At 36.3% G+C, this 18,386-nt stretch overlaps 1 protein-coding gene across 2 annotated transcripts in view; it reads right to left on the bottom strand.

Moving 5' to 3' along the window:
- Positions 1–18,386, bottom strand: part of LOC106867843 (tuberin) — a 134,089-nt gene that overhangs the window by 50,553 nt on the left and 65,150 nt on the right. For both annotated transcript variants that reach the window (XM_014912876.3, XM_014912877.3), the window contains exons 6-15: positions 17,809–17,941; positions 15,115–15,163; positions 11,205–11,330; positions 10,200–10,273; positions 8,298–8,424; positions 6,613–6,756; positions 5,243–5,386; positions 4,578–4,681; positions 2,507–2,588; positions 1,536–1,682 (exon numbers count right to left, since the gene is read on the bottom strand). In XM_014912876.3, the coding sequence (XP_014768362.1) occupies positions 1,536–1,682; positions 2,507–2,588; positions 4,578–4,681; positions 5,243–5,386; positions 6,613–6,756; positions 8,298–8,424; positions 10,200–10,273; positions 11,205–11,330; positions 15,115–15,163; positions 17,809–17,941 (1,130 nt within the window). The remainder of the gene's footprint in view (positions 1–1,535; positions 1,683–2,506; positions 2,589–4,577; positions 4,682–5,242; positions 5,387–6,612; positions 6,757–8,297; positions 8,425–10,199; positions 10,274–11,204; positions 11,331–15,114; positions 15,164–17,808; positions 17,942–18,386) is intronic.

Raw genomic sequence — 18,386 nt, 5'->3', positions numbered from 1 at the left:
ACTCCCTCAGGATTTGTAATCTTGTGAACTACATGGCAACATTGACAGTGCTGGTGGCATGAAAAATGCACATAGGACACTCCAGTAAAGTGGTTGGCATTAGAAAAGGCATCCAGCTATAGACACCATGCCCAAAGCAGACATTGGAACATGATGCAGTCCTTGGCCTCATTGGATCCTGTCAACCCATCCAACTGATACCTGCATGGATCATCGTCATCATTATCATCTTTTATTACCTGCTTTCCATGCTGGCATAGGTTAGATGGTTTGACCAGAACTGGTAAGCTACAGAGCTGCACCAAGTTCCAGTCTGGTTTGGCATGGTTTCTACTGCTGGATGCCCTTCCTAACACCAACCACTCCAAGAGTATAATGGGTGCGTTTTACATTCCACCAGCACGGGTGCTTTTATGTGCCACCAGCACAGATGCCAGTTACGTGATACCAGCATCAGCCACGACTACGATTTCACTTAGCTTGATGAGCCTTCTTAAGCACAGCATATCACCAAGGTCTCAGTCACTTGTCATTGCCTCCATGAGGTCCAACATTCAAAGATCATGCTTCACCACCTTGTCCCATGTCTTCCTAGGTCTATCTCTTTCACAGGTTCCCTCCACAGTTAGAGATTGGCCCTTCTTTACACAGCTGTCCTCTTCAGCCACAACTACGATTTCACTTGACTTGACAGGTCTCCTCAAATGATGATGACAAATGGTGAGAGTAGTGACGGGCAGAATCCTTAGAGTGTCAGACAAAATGTCTTGTATTATTTCTTCTGATTCTTTATTTTCTAGGTTCAAATCCTGCCACGGTCAAGGTCAACTGTACCTTTCATTTTTTTTCTTTTAGTGGTGGTGGTGATAGTGGAGAGAAATTAAATAAAGTACCAGTCATGTACTAGGGTTGCTGGTATTGACTAGATCCCTTCCCCTCAAAACTGCTACATTTGTGCCTAAATTCGAAACAATTATTTAATTTACTAATAATGGTTTCTTATTTTCAAAATGTTCCAAATATGTCAAGGGGATGTTAAACTAATTTGAAAAGCATGGCATGTACAACAACATCAGCAATAGCTATGAGACACTTCTTCTATGGCTGGGTACCCTTACTTGTATCCAAGTAAGGTACTTTATCCCCTTGCTCTTTCAAACAACAAACTACTCAATGACTAGACATGCTTTACCAGCAGATGTAAACAATGACAATACCTAATATAGTGATGTTGTTTTTATACAGCACATAAGATAGAGGAAAAGAAAGAAAGAGGGAGAGATAGAAAGAAAAAAGGAAAAAAGAGGAAAAGGGAGAGGGAGAAGAAACATTATGGCTAAAATTTTAGTGTATTTGTAGCTACTTTTCTTTGTTTGCAAGGAATGGATGACACTTGTTCATTTTTATGTCCACTTTTTAATGCAAGCATAGATTAGATGAATTAATTGAGGCCTTGTTTTTACAGCTGGATGCCTTCCTGTTATTAACCATTTTATGTTTTTTGAATTTGTACAGTAGAAATAAGTGTAACTTACCCTATAAATTATTTCCAGTAAGTATTTATGATGCCGGCTGTAAGGAACAATACTTAACAAGAGTTCAGCGCCAGCTTTACGCACAGCAGAATCTGGGTCAGTTTCCAAACGATGAAGAAATGTGCTCACAATTTCCACAAGTTTATCCTAAATCAAAGAGAAATAATAAGAGAATAACTAAATTATCAAAGAACACTTTGAATTTATCAACAGAAAATTCAGAGAGCGCTAGAGTTAAATTTCTGACAAAACTCCGATCATAAGCCTATGGTCCATAAGTCTATGGTCAGTTTTTTTTGTGTTTTTTTCCTTTTTTATCTTGACTAACCATTCCATTATTTCTCTTAAGGCACTAAGTTGACAGAATTGTTAGCACACCAGACACAAATGGTTAGTGGCATTTCTTCCAGTTTTATGTTCAGAGTTAAAATTTTGTCGAGGTCAACTTAACCTTTCATTTTTTGAGATTGATAAAATAAGTACCAGTTGAGTACTAGGGTCTATGTCATCAACTAGCTCCATTCCCCACAAAAGTTCAGGCCTTGTGCCTATAGGAGAAAGAATTGTATTTCTAACACTCTTAGAGAAAAGTATAAATGATGAGCATAGTGTCCAACATTATATATAAATCTTTTTGCCTACATTGATAGCTTTATTATTTAGTTATAGTTGTTTAGCTGATCAAGTAAATCTATGATTAATCATGACCATCCTACATAGCAGTCAAACACAGTTGTTAAAACTAAATTACTTTTTGTGTTCATTTTTTTTAAAGATAAAAAATGTGATCTGAGGCAGATTTCACTGCTATTTTTAGTGGGCCAAGCAACCATATAGAAATTTCTTCTTCAGTTCACAGCAGTAATAGAAAATCAAACAGATTTTGTTTTTCAATCTTAAAACTGTTTAACAATTGAATTAAAAGTTCTTGAGAGAAGAGGAAGGAAAGAGAGAGAGAAACTAACACCTACTTCATACATTTGACGATTGACTGATAACACATTGGAGAGGACTTCAAGTGCCTTTATTCTGATTTCTGTACGGATTTCATGGCTGAAATATAAGTTTCAAAAATTAAAATTACCTTATTAAAACTAATAATTTATGTGCAAAGTTAAACATAAGTCTGAAAAACAGGCTAAACATTAAAGGTATTAACCAATGAGTGGAATAAAGATAACTGCACTGGTTTGGGAATGTTTAGCCCCAGGGTAACTCCTGTTCAAGCTGCTCTTTAGATTAAAGGCATCCCAGCTGTGACTATCCCCATCTATTTAGTGGTATCCAGGACAACATTATCTAATGGCATGATGTGGTTTGGAGGAGATTCAGCTGCCTTTTCTATAGAAATCAAAATAACTTATAGATGCTCCCTCATGGTTCGTGGGGTGGTGGACATGTAATGCGAATACTAAGTGGAAAAAGCATCAGGAGTGTCTGTAGAAAGGTAATCTGTTGGAGTGGTAAATCACTCGAGGAGGACTTAAGAAATGATCAGGGCAGATCGAAGAATGCTATGATTTACAAATGAAAAGATGTGCAATTCAAACAAATGGCGATATGAGGTTGTTGATGTTTAGCCATCAGGTCTATCCTGATCTAGCTAATCTAAGACCACAGATTTGACCTTTCCAGCTTTGACCACTCCATTTTATTTTCAGATACAATGTATCCAGGACTACATTATCCAATATGTTCGTCTTTAGACAGTAAAGTGTCATCTGAGAGTAATTTGGCTGCTATTTATAGGAGGTCGAGTGACCATGAAGAAGGTCCTTCATTGAGTTTGTGGCAAATGTTTGCAACAGCTTTCTATTATCAGCATTTCCAAAATATATGGCTGGTCCTACTGTGTGAGTAGTCTAACAGCTGGTTGTTCAGCTGTCATATGTTGAAGCTGATAGGCAAAATCTTATATATATCATCATCATCATTGTTTAACGTCCACTTTCCATGCTAGCATGGGTTGGACGATTTGATTGAGGACTGGTGAACCGGATGGCTACACCAGGCTCCAATCTGATTTTGCAGAGTTTCTACAGCTGGATGCCCTTCATATATACATATATATATATATATATATATATATATACATGAGTTGCACTTGTTTAGTTTAATTTTACTTATTTCTTTTATAGTAAAGTATAGTCCCACGCATGCTAGCATGGAAGGCATATGTTAAATGATGATGATGACGGTGGTGATGGTGATGATGACAATGATGAAAGTAAGTAAAGACCCCGTGTTTTTTCATGTTGGGATAGCTTGATGGGTCTGATGAGTCTGCAATACCTGTCATGTCTCTGCAAGCCAAGAGGGAAGCCAAATGCTGATAATAGAAAATTGTTGCAGACATTTGTCATAAACTCAATAACCAACATACCACAGGATTTTCTATTAGGGTTCCCCATTTCTTGGGTTAGTAGCTTTTGCTACCACCTTGGTAGACAAACTAGAAATTTTTAAGTCCTCATGCACACACACACCACCACTAATACCACCACCACCACTACCATCATCATCCTCCTCCTCATCATCATCATTTAAAGTCTGCCTATCATGCTTTTCTGAGTTCATCTGCCTTTTGACAAATCTTGCAACCTACTCACCAAGGAAGCTTGGTGGTGTTGCTAGTTTAAATTAACCCAAGTTCTTAACTTACTCTAAATTTACAAAAACTGGTATAATCATTGTCATCATCATCATCAAACATCTGTATTCCATACCGGCATAGGTTGGATGGTTTGACAGGATCCAACAGGCTAGAAGACTCACTGAGCTTCAATGTCTGTTTTGACATGGGTTTTATGGCCTGATACCATTCCCAACAACAATCACTTCACAGTGTGTACTGAGTGCTTTTTTCATATCACTAGCACTAGTGAGATCACCAATTAACTTGCAAGACAAGGCCCTTGATTGAGGTGAGGAAGTGCAGTATTGAGGGAGGTGGCTTTGGGCCAGGTGTTGAGAGATAAGAGTATGATAGAAGGGTAGGAACAGGTGTCTCGCTGTAGAAATACATGGCTTAAAAAAAAATACCTAAAATATTTCTCTAAAAGTTGCTGAAGGTTTTCTATCCAATTCTCTTCTCCAGGATGTAAACTTTCAGCTGTATGATCTATCAAAGATATTACAGATGCTGCCTGCAAGAAAATGGATACCAATGATTAGATTTGAAAGAATAAAGATTTTTTGGGAACTGTAAAAAAACAACTTTTATAACAATTCTATAAGATTCTACAACAATGTACAAGAATTAAGAACATTACTAAAAACAACATTTATTTAAAAAAATAAATCTTAATTCTTTTAGAACTTTTACTGACTTCAGACATTTGACTACAGTCGTGCTGGAACACTGCCTTCAAAGATTTGACTGGAACTTACTTTAACCAGAACATAACCAAAGTTTCACAAGCTGATTCTGTTACCCTACTTCAATATAGATACACACACACACACAAACAGACAATGAGCTGCTGCATAGTGTACTCTGAAAATTTAACTTATAAGCTTGTGGTTTTGATTCAAGGCAGTAGTAAGATTCATTCCCAAGGTGCTATGCAGCGAGATTGAACCCGAAACCATGTGATTGTAAAGTATTTTTTTTTACCACACAGCAATGCTTTGATTCTATAACAAATTGTCAGCAATAACAACATTGTAAAAGAAATTACTGATTTATTTTCAAAGAAGCAACTTACAGGTCTTTTTGTTGCACAAGATTCTATAATACAAAATAACTTAGTCGTAGAGCCACTGTAAAGTCGATGTAGTTGAAGAGTTTCGATATCTGTCAAAATACTGTGTAAGCTTTCTTCCATTGACACTTGGCTTGGCGGAGACCACTGAAAAAGAAATAAAATTAATGCAATTTGCCAACATCATCATCAGCTTTCTATGTCCAATTTCTATGCCAGCAAGGGTTGGATGGCTGGACAAGATCTGATGTGCTGTAGAGCTGCATTGAGCTCCATTGTCAGCTTTGGCATAGCTTCTAAGGCTGAATGCTCTTCTTAATGCCAGCCACTTTACTGTGTGTGGTGGATGCTTCTTTCGCATTGCTGGCATCAGTGAGGTTGTCAAGTAACTTGCAAGGCAAGAAAAGAAAAGAAAAGAACAGGAAGGAGAGGAAAAGAAAAAGCTGTAGAAACAATGCCAAAGCAGACACTGGAGGACAATGCAGCTCATTGTATCCTATCAAACCATGCAACCTATGCCAGATAGATATGAGAGAATCAAAGTCTCACATATAGGTAATTTATAAATAACACACACTCATACACACACAAACAAAAAAAGGGTAAAGACTCCCTTCCGTCATGAATGACCATGGAATGCACCTAGAGAGTTGCCCTCTGAGACACAAGTCTGGGCTAGTTTGTTTATGGAAGACCAGCAGTCACCCATGCATACCAGCCTCCTCTCTCTATGCCATCGATATTATCCAAAAGAAAGGCAAAGGCTGATTCAACTTGGCACCAATGACATTGCAACTCATTTTTATAGCTGAGTGAACTGGAGCAATGTGAAAATAAAGTGTTTTGCTCAAGAACACAACACGGAGCTCAGTCTGGAAATCAAACTTACTACCTCATGACTGTGAGTCTAACACTAACCACTGAGCCATGTGCATTCACACACACACACACACACACACATATATGTGATGTGTGTATATATATCATCATTTAATGTCCACTTTTCTGTGCTTGCATGGATTGGAGAGAGTTTATTGAGGAAGTAGTTTTATGACCAAATACCCTTCCTGTCTACCAAATCTACTCATAAGGCTTTTGTCAGCCCAGGGCCTTAGTATAAGAGGCTAGCCCAAAGTGCCATGCAGTGGGACTGAACCCAAAACCACATGGTTCAGAAGCCAACTTCTTAATCATACAGCCATGCTTGTGCTTATAGTAGCCATGTTTGCACCTATAGCCATGTCTACATCTATACAATAAAACAGAAAAGCATCTCAATATATTTGACACAAGAGAAACATGGTAGGCTTATACATTTAACAAGAATGGAAGCTACTTCAAATGCGAACAATAAATCAGAGTTAAATACTTACTTCAGGGTTTTTCAACAATGTACTTAAAATATCCAAAACTATATCCCATCCAGCATAGGTCAATATTTGACCATATCTCTTCACCAAATGACCAAGACTAAGAGTGACTTCAAATGCTACTAGTTGACTTCCACAATCTAGTACCTGCAAGAAAAGAAGACAAAACAATAGAAATAGTAATTACATTGGCTAAGTTAGCTAAACTTAGAATTTATTCCAAACACACACATACACACACACCAGAGGTATGTAGTCACTGCATGATATTAATATATTTCTCTACACTATATCATATGTTTTTTTTTTCCACAGCTAGTATGGGTTGTACAGGGATGTATTTGAGGTAGTATCTATGATTGGATGCCTTTCCAGTCACCAACACTTACTTTTTTTTTTTAAATAAGGGATTTATTTTTTTTTTATTCCACTGGTCTTTGAAAGTACAGAACAACCAGTAGTGATATCAACAAGGAACAGAAACAAAATATCACCATTTGGCTCAGATAGTGACAAGTAAAGCCATGAAATGTGTGGATACATACACACTCGTATATACCTTCTTAACTAGACATACTTGTACGGTCAAAACAGCACAGGTATGACTGTGAGGATAAGAAGTGTGCTTCCCAACCACATGGTTTCAGATTCAGTCTCACCATGTAACACATCAAGCAAGTGTTTTCTAGTTATAGCTCCAAGTCAATCAAAGTCTTGTGAGAGATGTGGTAGAGCAGAACTAAAAGAAGCTCATTATGTGTGCACATGCACATTCACATTGTTTGTATACATATGTGCTTCTCTGAAAATCACAAGTTACAAGTGAGGAGATTTCCCCTTTTTCTGACAATAGATCATCCACACTGGCTTTGTGCCTTCAAAGAGGTGTGAAAGATCCCTTACTGGATCAAAGAGGGGGATCTGGCTGTAAACCAATGCCTTGATAATATATTTGTCTAACCCATGCTGGTATGGTAAAGAGATGTAGAATGACAAATGAATATAAACAGCAGGCTTCGATACAGTTTTCATCTAGCAATTCCACTCACAAAACTTTAGTCAGCAAGTAGGTTTTAGTAGAATACACTTTCTTCTTGACAAGATACTACACAGGGGTATTAAACATAAATTAATGTGATTCTGAAATGAAATTCTTTACCAGGAGCCATGCTGCCTCTATATAGTTCAAGTTTTCCATTCTATTCATAATTACTGTAGGTATTGTGATTTAAACAAATAATACCTATAGTATTCAGTATACAAGTTGAATTTTTCAAACCAAAATTTACAGCCAAAAAAGGTAAGTTAATGAATACACCAAGATGTCTTTGGAGGATCAAAATTCCATGTAAAATGCAGCAGGATTTGTAAAAATAGTGACAATGTTTGAATGTTTACACTATATGTTTACACTATATATTACATCAAATTGTATGCTGGAAAATACAGTATTCCAACAATCAAAGTGTACTATTAAGAAACACATATATACACTTTCATGCTTACAAACATACAAATACACATGGACGTACAAGTGCACATTGATGACCTTGTATTCACATATGCATGCAAAAATGAGCATATCTATGTACATCTACACATCTTTGTGCATGCATATATATATGCACACACACACACACTTAAGGAACACAAGAAAAAGAAATTACTAAAAGTAGTAATAGCAGTACCTGTCTAAAAGAAGGTAACACAGATGATGGTGGCTGACTGAGACTTGTCACTTTCTTTGACCCCCAGAGAGCCATACCCAAATAATAGACAGCTGCTCGAAGCACTTGCTCATCGATGGGGTGGTTTCTGTTGAGAAGAAAAAAAAATAGATGTATTTTAGATTTTATTTATTTAAATATTAATTTTTGCTTTTAAAAACTTTTTTTTAATTGGTCTTTACTTATTGGACTGTGACCAAACTATGTTAGTGTCCCCTTAAAGGATATTAGTCAATAACATTACATCCTCGCCACTACAAGTACTAATCTGGGTACTTATTTCATTGGTCTCTACTTAGTAATGGCACATGGTGTAGTGGTTAGTGTGTTGCACTAATGATTACAAGATCATGGTTTCAATTCTAGGACTAGGTGATGCATTGTGTTCTTGAGCAAAACACTGCATCTTACATTGCTCTGTGATCACTTTGACATCTGATGTGTGGCACACCGTGCACCTGTACAGGTAATGTCAGTTTGATGGCAGGAGTGAGCTTATGTGCAGCATAAACATTTATTCTTTTATTTGTTTCAGTCATCTGACTGCAGCCATGCTGGAGCACCACCTGTAGTCAAACAAATCGACCCCAGGACTTATTCTTTGTAAGCCTAGTACTTATTCTATTGGTCTCTTTTGCCAAACTGCTAAGTTACAGGGACGTAAACACACCAATATCAGTTGTCAAGTGATGGTAGGGGCACAGACACACGTGCACACACACACAACGGGCTTCTTTCAGTTTCCGTCTACCAAATCCACTCACAAGGCTTTGGTCAGCCCTAGGCTATAGTAGAAAACACTTGCCCAAGGTGCCATGCAGTGGGACTGAACCTGGAACCATGTGGTTGGTAAGCAAGCTGCTTATCACACAGCCACTCATGAACCTATTTGATCACAATAAATAGATCATCAGTGCAAGTTGCTCAGCAAGAAATTGTTAAATCCTCATCTGTCATCAACAGGAAAGTCCACAACTGATCAAACATCTACATACTGGATTACTTTCTTTTAGGGACGTAATCACCACCAGGCATCTCAGCTCAATGTACTGACTATGATGTTTAGTCTGAGGTCAGATTTGATCAAGCAGACCTATGATCCTAGACAGTCCAACCATGACCACACTGACTTTTCTATATGTATAACTCAGGACCACATTATCCTACGTGTCCCTTTATTTAAAAAAAGATGCTGGGGTGCAATTTGAAGGATATTATATGGTTATTATTACTAGCAGATTGACTGACAGTCTCCTGTTAGCTTTGTGATCTGCAGTTATCCAGGATGGGCATTGACAGCTTCAGTTTCATCAGTTTGGGAAGGAAAGCAAAAGTCCGGGGACACTACCTATTCCTCACCCGATTAAAATATTTCAAAAAAGGTATAGATAAATTGATAGAGAGGGGGGGAGAGAGGGAGAGAGAGAGACCTAAACTATACATATGCAGTTGAACTCATCACTACAATCGAACAGAACACTTCTACCTTAACAGTGCCCTAACCACCCACACCACTGCTAGCAGTTGTAAACAATACCTTATTATGGCATATCTTTTTACACACTTATTGACCCATTTCAGTATCAAATGTATTGGCCATGGACACAGTAAAGTGACAGGATACATATAAACCCTTTCATCAATGGCCAAACATTTCAACACCCCATTCACTGTGACTGCAGCTGTCAAATAATTTAATTAATTAATTAATCAATCAATTAATGAGGAAAAGAAGAAAGAAAAGAAGGAAATAAAGAAAAAAGTAGGAGAGAAGAAAGAAGGAAGGAAAAAAGTAAAAGAGAAAGGATGGGATAAAGGAAGCAGAACATTATTTAAAAAAAAAAAAACGGATTAGCTACTAACTTTTCTTCCAGCAGACAACACATAATGTGAATTACATGATGGCCAAGATGTGTACTTAGCAACTTCCTCATCACCTGCAGAAAAGAAAGAACATTCATCAAGTCATTTTACATCCATCAGAGATAATAATGGTTTCAAATTTCAGCACAAAGCCAGCAAGTTCAGGGAGCGGGTAAGTCAATTACATCAAACCCAGTGTTCAACTGGTACTTATTTTATCGACCTCAAAGGATGAAAGGTAAATCAATCTCAGTAGAATCTGAACTCAGAATGTAAAGGACAAAATTAGAGAGAATAATAAAGAAGGGTAATAAGTAAGATCTCAGTCAGTGAATACCTTTATTCTTTTACTTGTTTCAGTCATTTTGACTGCAACTATGCTGAAGCACCACCTTAAAGGGTTTTTCAGTCGAAGAAATCAATCCCAGGACTTAACTTATTCTTTGTAGGCTTAGTACTTATTCTATCAGGCTCTTTGCTGAGCTGCTAAGTTACAGGGATGACAAACACACCAGCATCAGTTGTCAAGTGATGGCAGCAAACACACACACACACAAATATCTTTATATGTATATATATATATATATATATATATATATATATGTATGTATGTATAAGATGGGCTTCTTTTAGTTTCCATCTACCAAATCCACTCACAGACACAAAGACACACACACATGTATATATATATATATATGTACGTACAGGATGGATTTCTTTTAGTTTCCGTCTCCCAAATCCACTCACAAGGCTTTGGTTGGCTTGAGGCTATAGTAGAAGACACTTGCCCAAGGTGCCATGCAGTGGGACTGAACCTGGAACCATGTGGTTGGGAAGCAAGGTTCTTACCACACAGCCATGCCTGTGATCTACATGTTCCGTTTACAAATGTCTACACATCTTGTTTACAAATGTCAACATGCTATATTTACTGATATATAAATGAACACATTAAATTGAAAATAAAAAGTAAACAAAGCAAAAACAAAAAAAAAACATATTTACCTCCCAACTTGTGGTTGCATTATTGCGGATATTAAGTGTGCGACATAATACTGTGACAATATAGGTTAAACAATTTGCTGGAACACATTGAAGATCGATAACCAAACCCAAAAGTTCTACACATTGCTGGAAAACAAAATATCAGGTATCAATCAAAAATAAAACAAAAGTTAATTCTTAGAATTTTCTGAATCATGGATTAAAGTTACATTGATAATTTCTAGAGCAAAAAATCATTGATGGAGTGGAGTAATATTTTATATCTCGAATATAAGGTCAGGTTTCTGTCATAATATTTTAACCTTGTTATCTTTCTTTTTTTCTGTCATTTAATATGCTTTTATAATACATCATGTAGCTTCTGTATAAAGGAAATTAGTATGTGGGTGGTACTTTATTTTATCAAACTACAAGAGAATAAGGGTTGACTTCAATGGGATTATAACTCAGAGCATTTAGTCCAATATTCTAATTATGTCAATAATAATAATCCTTTTTACTACAGGCACAAGGCCTGAAATTGTAGGGAAGGGGCTAAATCAATTACATCAACCCCAGTACTCAACTGGTACTTCATTTATCAACCCTGAAAGGATGAAAGGCAAAGTCAACTTCAGTGGAATTTGAATTCAGAATGTAAGTACAGACAAAATGCCACCAAGCATTTTACCCAGTGTGCTAACAATTCTGCCAGCTTACCCACCTTAATAATAATAATGATAATGGTTTCAAATTTTGCCACAAGGGCAATGATTTTTGGGAAGGGAATGGAGACGATTACATCGACCCCAGTGTTCAACTGGTACTTAATTTATTGACCCTCAAAAGAACAAAAGACAAAGCTGACCTCGGTGGAATTTGAACTCAGGACGTAGCGACAGGCGAAATACCACTAAGCATTTCGTCCAGCATGCTAACAATTCTGCCAGCTTGCTGCCATAATAATAATCCTTTCTACTGTAGGCACAAGTCCTGAAATTTGGGGTAAGGGATTAATCGATTATATCGACCCCAGTACTCAACTGGTACTTATTTAATCAACCCCGAAAGGATAAAAGGCAAAATCGACCGCGGCAGAACCCGAACTCACAATGTAGCAGCAGACAAAATACTGCTAAGCATTTCAGCCAGTGTGCTAACGATTCTGCCAGCTCACATCATCATCATCATCATCATCGTTTAACGTCCGCTCTCCATGCTAGCATGGGTTGGACGATTTGACTGAGGACTGGTGAAACCGGATGGCAACACCAGGCTCCAGTCTGATTTGGCAGAGTTTCTACAGCTGGATGCCCTTCCTAACGCCATAACCTTCCTAACCACCTTAATAATAATAATAATAATAGTATTAATAATGATTTCAAATTTTGCCACAAAGGCAGCAACTTGGGGGGGGGGGGATGAGTTGATTACATCAATCCCAGTGTCCAAATGGTACTTAATTTATCGACCTTGAAACAATGAAAGGCAGAGTTGACCTTGGTGGAATATGAACTCAGGACGTAACCACAGACAAAATACTGCTAAGCATTTTGTCCTGCATACTAACAATTCTGCCAGCTTGCAGCCATAAATATAATAACAAGAGCACTCAGAGAATGCAAACCTCCACCAAGGCAACACCAACATCCTCTCAATGATTAGTCAGAGATGATTTCTAAAATGAGAATATCTGAAATAAACTCGACTGCTCTCACGGACAAGAATACTAAAAATAAACTCGACCGCTCTCAAAGATTAAGTAAAAAAACAGGTAAAATAATCCAGAATCCTTGTCCGGTACTGGATTGATCCAAAAATCTAATCAGTCATGAAGCCAAACATCCCTGAAAGTTTCATCTGAATCCATCCAGTGATTCTTGAGATATCTTGTCCACAAGCAAACAAACACAACTGAAACAATACCTCTGCCTTCGCTAAAGCGGAGGTAATGATGATGATGATGATGATGATAATAATGATAATAATAATAATAATAATAATAATAATAATAATAATAATAGGATTTTGAGATTGGTGCTTGGGTATTGAGTGTCTTCCACAATAAGTTAACATCCAATTATCAAAGCTTATTTTCAGAAAGAGACCCTGAGAAACCTCTGTCAACAGGTTGCCATCCACTCTCACAGAATCAACCAAAGCAAGTAAGACAAAGAGCTTTGAGAAGTAAAATAATAATAATAATGATAATAAGAATAATGATTTCAAATTTTGGTACAAGGTCAGCAAGATTGTGGAGGGGTTAAGTCAATTACATCAACACTAGTTCTCAACTGGCACTTAATTTATAGACCCTGAAAGGATGAAAGGCAAAATTGACTTCAGAAGAATTTGAACTCAGAACATAAAGACGGTTGAAATGCCACTAAGCATTTTGCCCAGCATGCTAATGATTCTGCCAGCTCACCATCTCAAAGTCAAATAATAATAATCCTTTCTACTAAAGGCTCAAGGCCTGAAATTTTGGGGAAGGGCACCAATCGATTATATCAACCTCAGTGCGTAACTGGTACTTAATTTATAGACCCTGAAAGAATGAAAGGCAAAGTTGACCTCAGCGGAATTTGAACTCAGAACATAAAGACAGATGAAATGCAACTAAACATTTCGCCCGGCATGCTAATGATTCTGCCAACTCACCATTTCACAGGCCAAATAATAATAATAATAATAATAATAAAATGCCCTGATGCAGTACCAGGCACTGGCTCTCATGGCTTTTGATCTTAACTGATTGGAAGCGTTATCATGTACATGTTTTGTTTTGGTGTAAAAGATGGGCTTCAGCAAATATTCTGCTCAATGCCACAGATTTGCTTGTCAGTTGAGCATGTCCCTTAGTGGCTGACAATATGTGCATCTCTGATCATGAACAGAAATAGTGGGGTAGCATCATAGCTATGTGTTCAGAGGAATTCTTTGGGGTTTGCATAATTCACCTCAGCAAACATGGGTGTTTCATTCAAAATCCATAAACAACCCTTATTCAGGGACCTTTTGAGTGGGATGGGCTACTCGACCTGAAGAAATTTAATGGGTCTCACCTGCAAGGTCATGCACTGTTAACCTTGAGATAAGATCACCATGTCACACACACATGGCTGTGATGCATGTGCCCAGTGTACTTTTATCAGATGAGTAGTCATGATGGGTATATTACGCTTCGTATATTTGTATCTCAGTATTTGTATCTCTCACTCAATACTAATAATAATAATTGCTTCTTTTATTGCCACCAGAGTGAAATATATCTAATTTTTAAAAAAAAAAAGGTAATTTTACTCAAACAAACAACTTCTAGATTCTCAAGATGAGCCACTATTGATTGTGGATGACACTTTACAAAAGCTTATACTGGAAAATCCCCTTTCATCCTTTAATAATTTCAGCTTTCACTGAGCTGGTTTTCTGATTTCACTAACATTAAACATTTTATGCTAAAATAGCTGCAAAATCTATAGTCAAGCTTTGAGTTGGTGAATAAAGCATGGATTTTAAAATCTTAAGTAATCACAAATAACTAACACAGAACCTGTTTTACTCAACAGTTGCAATCACCAGATGTCCATCTCTAAATATACAGAAGAAGCACATTTGCTGTGTTCTTTGAAAGTCATATTTGTAGACCTGAGAATCAAACACAAAAATACAGTCCCTATCAGAAGCTGTAAATGAATATCATGGTTCACCTCTGTCTATCTGTCTGTCTCTCTCTCTCTGTATGTGTGTGCACGCATTCACAGTTTAGACACTACGATTTATAAGTATGAATAGTTACAATGTTAAACTGAAATTGCTGATTGTCTACTAGAAGTCATACAGATACTACCACCAACACCACCACCACCACCACTGATAATTCCACTCAAAGTTTTAGGAAAAATTATATAAAAAAAAATTTTTTTCTTACCTTAATATCATTTAAATTTTTGACTTTGGTAATCAACATACATGTTGACCTTTGAACAAAATATACAAAAACATGATTAGAATAATATCAAAACTTTCATGAAGTTACTCAACATTTTCAAACAAACATTAGAAAATGCATGGATTTTAAGATATCCATTTTAAGCAAGTAGCAACGAAAGAGCTTTGATAAAAAAACAAAAAAAAAACAAAAGAAAATGACTTGCTGTTTCACCAAGTTAAACAAGCAATTGGTTAGTTAGTTGGATATTTAACCAATTGATTAATAATTAAGGAGTGGAATTGAACTAGTGCATGTGTCAATAATATTGGCATAATGACTTTCCCATGATAGCAATTAAAAAAAAAAACCCTAGCTAAAATACTAGTAAGGACTTTCATAGAAGTTTTATAAAAAAAAAAAAAATTTCCAAGTTGGAACCTCTAGACAATCTCTTGACCTAATAGAAATAGCAACAAATTCCCTTACATCACACCCTATGAGTGATATATTGAACAATGTAATTCTAGATATACCAAAAGATGGAATGGTCATGGCTGGAATGCCTGTCATCATAGCTTTGATGAATGAGACCTGAGGCTAAACAACAGCAATATAAATGTTTATATCAATACAGTCAGTTCTTCTGCATATGCTAATCAAATACTTTTGATTTATAGTTACTTCCGCTACTCGCTCTTTTTCAACATGCCTTATGCCAGTTAGCAATGCCCCTTCCAATGAGCAACAACTTCAATCATCAGATGTAACACCCAGGAATCACTGAAGGTTAACATAAGGCTTATTTAACATTTTTAGCTTGCCTTTTTTTTGTCAATATTTGAAAGAGGCTAAATTACTCTGGGTCCCATCTCCAACAACAGTCATTACAATAACAGTTGGATATTGGACAAGGTACCAGAATCCAAGATATATATATACATATATATATATATATATATATATATATATATATATATATATATCTTATCTATTATTTCATGTTACGAAAGCACAGACAGAGACTCATGCCTTTAACAACCCATGAAGATCTTGTAGAAATGTTCATATTTTTACAGGTGTAACATAATCCATAAATTTTGTTTATACTAATTTAATCTGAAGAGAAGCAACAGTGTCCATAATTTCTAGGCCCTTTTAAATTGAGTTAAGAGGTTAGGAACAGTTGGGCAAGGTTAATGTTCAGTTTGATCTTTCAAAGATCAGAATTTGTAGGGAGAATTATTCATGAAGAGTCCTTTTATGGTTTTTATTAGTTTACCTCTAATATTTTTTCATACATTCATGAGTGAAATAGTACATTTGTTGGAACAATAAGTTTAATACATTGTCACTCTAACCCTACCTCCAATCACTCAGCTATGAAATAGGAATGAAACTTGTTAGTTTCATCCCTATTTGTGTGTTACTTGCTACATATAACCTGTAACCAACAGCACAATGGCAGTAATAAGATTTGAACACATGACCAGTTGGTCACTGGTAACCTGAGGTAATAATTAGAGGAAAGTAAGTTTCAGATAGTTTTACTAAATTCTTTGATTATCTTTAGAATTTTTGAAAATAATCTGAAGACTTAAATTTATTTCATGAGATGTCCAACCTTTCCACTGGACAACTGCAACCTGGTCACTGCAGTAGAACAGAGCCAGTGACCAGGTGGCACTTATGCAAAAACAATTTTGACAACACACAAAATAAATTTAAAATTTGAAGTAAATTCAAAAGCTTGAGTATCATTAAATGACCTTGGCTTTTCTACAATGTAATTGCTTCAGATTAGTTTACTCACTAGACATGTACAGCTTCAAAATTTGAAGTCTTTTAGCCTGAAATATGTTCACTAAAAGATTAAATCAGTAGAATAAATCTAAAAAATTAAATCATTCATTTCTAACCATCATCAAATCCTGAAACCTAAAAAGGTTCTTTCTCTCTCCTCAAACTAACAAGTTAAAAGTACAGGCATCACCAGCTTTACAAAGCATTGCAATCCTGAAAATGTAACCATAACATAGAATTCCATAACACAAAAGCTATTTCCCTTTGACTGTCATTGACTTCCATGTAACATGAGGGAACATGATTTGGTGATGAGGGTATAGAACTCAAGATCACGAGACCATGATTTTGATTCCCAGAATGAGTGATGCATTGTGTTCTTGAGCAAAACACTTCATTTCGCATTGCTCTGCAATCACTTTAACACCTGATATGTGGTGCATCATGCACCTGTGCAGGCAACAGTGATTTGATGGAGAGAGTGAGCTAAACAAATCATTTGTGCAGGTTGTTAAACAAGAAATTGTGGAAGAGAGACTGAGAAACTACCAAGAATGGCACATGGAAACCAATGGAAAATACTCTTCACATTACAGGATGCCATGTTACAGTAAGAAGTTCAGAAATGCAACATTTTCATAATGGGGGAGATGCTTGTTAACTAAAAAGGAAACATATAAAATATTTCCTGATAGGGAAAATATATAACCAATTTCAATCCAATTAAAAAGAAATAAAAGTCAGAGAAGAAGAATTCTTAGGAAGAATTAATATTACTAAAAACAACAAACAAATACTGACAAAATAACAATGCCAGTTATAATTAAACAATCAATATATGATGTATATGATATTCAGTGAGTAGGAGTCAAGAATATGTAGAATACATACTGGATGATAGTTGATAAAGACTGTTCATCAAAATAGCCGACATTATTTAAGATTGCATTTACGACTAAAGTGAGAAAATTTGAGATGTAGGTCAATTTGGTAATTTCCTGAATCAATATTGCCAGCAAATGAGCTGCAATGAAAAAAAATTAAATTTTTTTAAAAAAATATTAAATAAAACATTCACAAAATTATTAAGTCAAAGCACCAAAAAAAAAAAAAAAAAGACTCATTAAATCTACTAATGATCTGACAGTAATCAATTTACATTGTTAGTTTATTTGGAAATCACAGGGATGTGGGCCACAGAGATTGTGATAAGAGACAAATGTTGTCCTGGATAGGACCTTAATCACCCAAATTATAGCAAATTGAAGTACTGTACAATTACATTATTCAGCCCACAGAAACTCCTCCTCCTCCTCCTCATCATCATCATCATTGTTTAATGTCTGTTTTCCATGCTGGCATGGGTTGGATGGTTTGACTGGGGTCTGGGAAGCCAGGAGACCGCATTAGGCTCCAGTCAGATCTGGCAGTGTTTCTACAGCTGGATGCCCTTCCTAATACCAACCTCT

The sequence above is a fragment of the Octopus bimaculoides genome, chromosome 10 (genome assembly GCF_046866305.1).
Source record: "Octopus bimaculoides isolate indiv1 chromosome 10, ASM4686630v1, whole genome shotgun sequence".
In the NCBI taxonomy this organism is placed as follows: domain Eukaryota; kingdom Metazoa; phylum Mollusca; class Cephalopoda; order Octopoda; family Octopodidae; genus Octopus; species Octopus bimaculoides.
The sequence above is the reverse complement of the archived record's forward strand: the minus strand, read 5'-3'. Positions and strand labels throughout refer to the sequence as shown.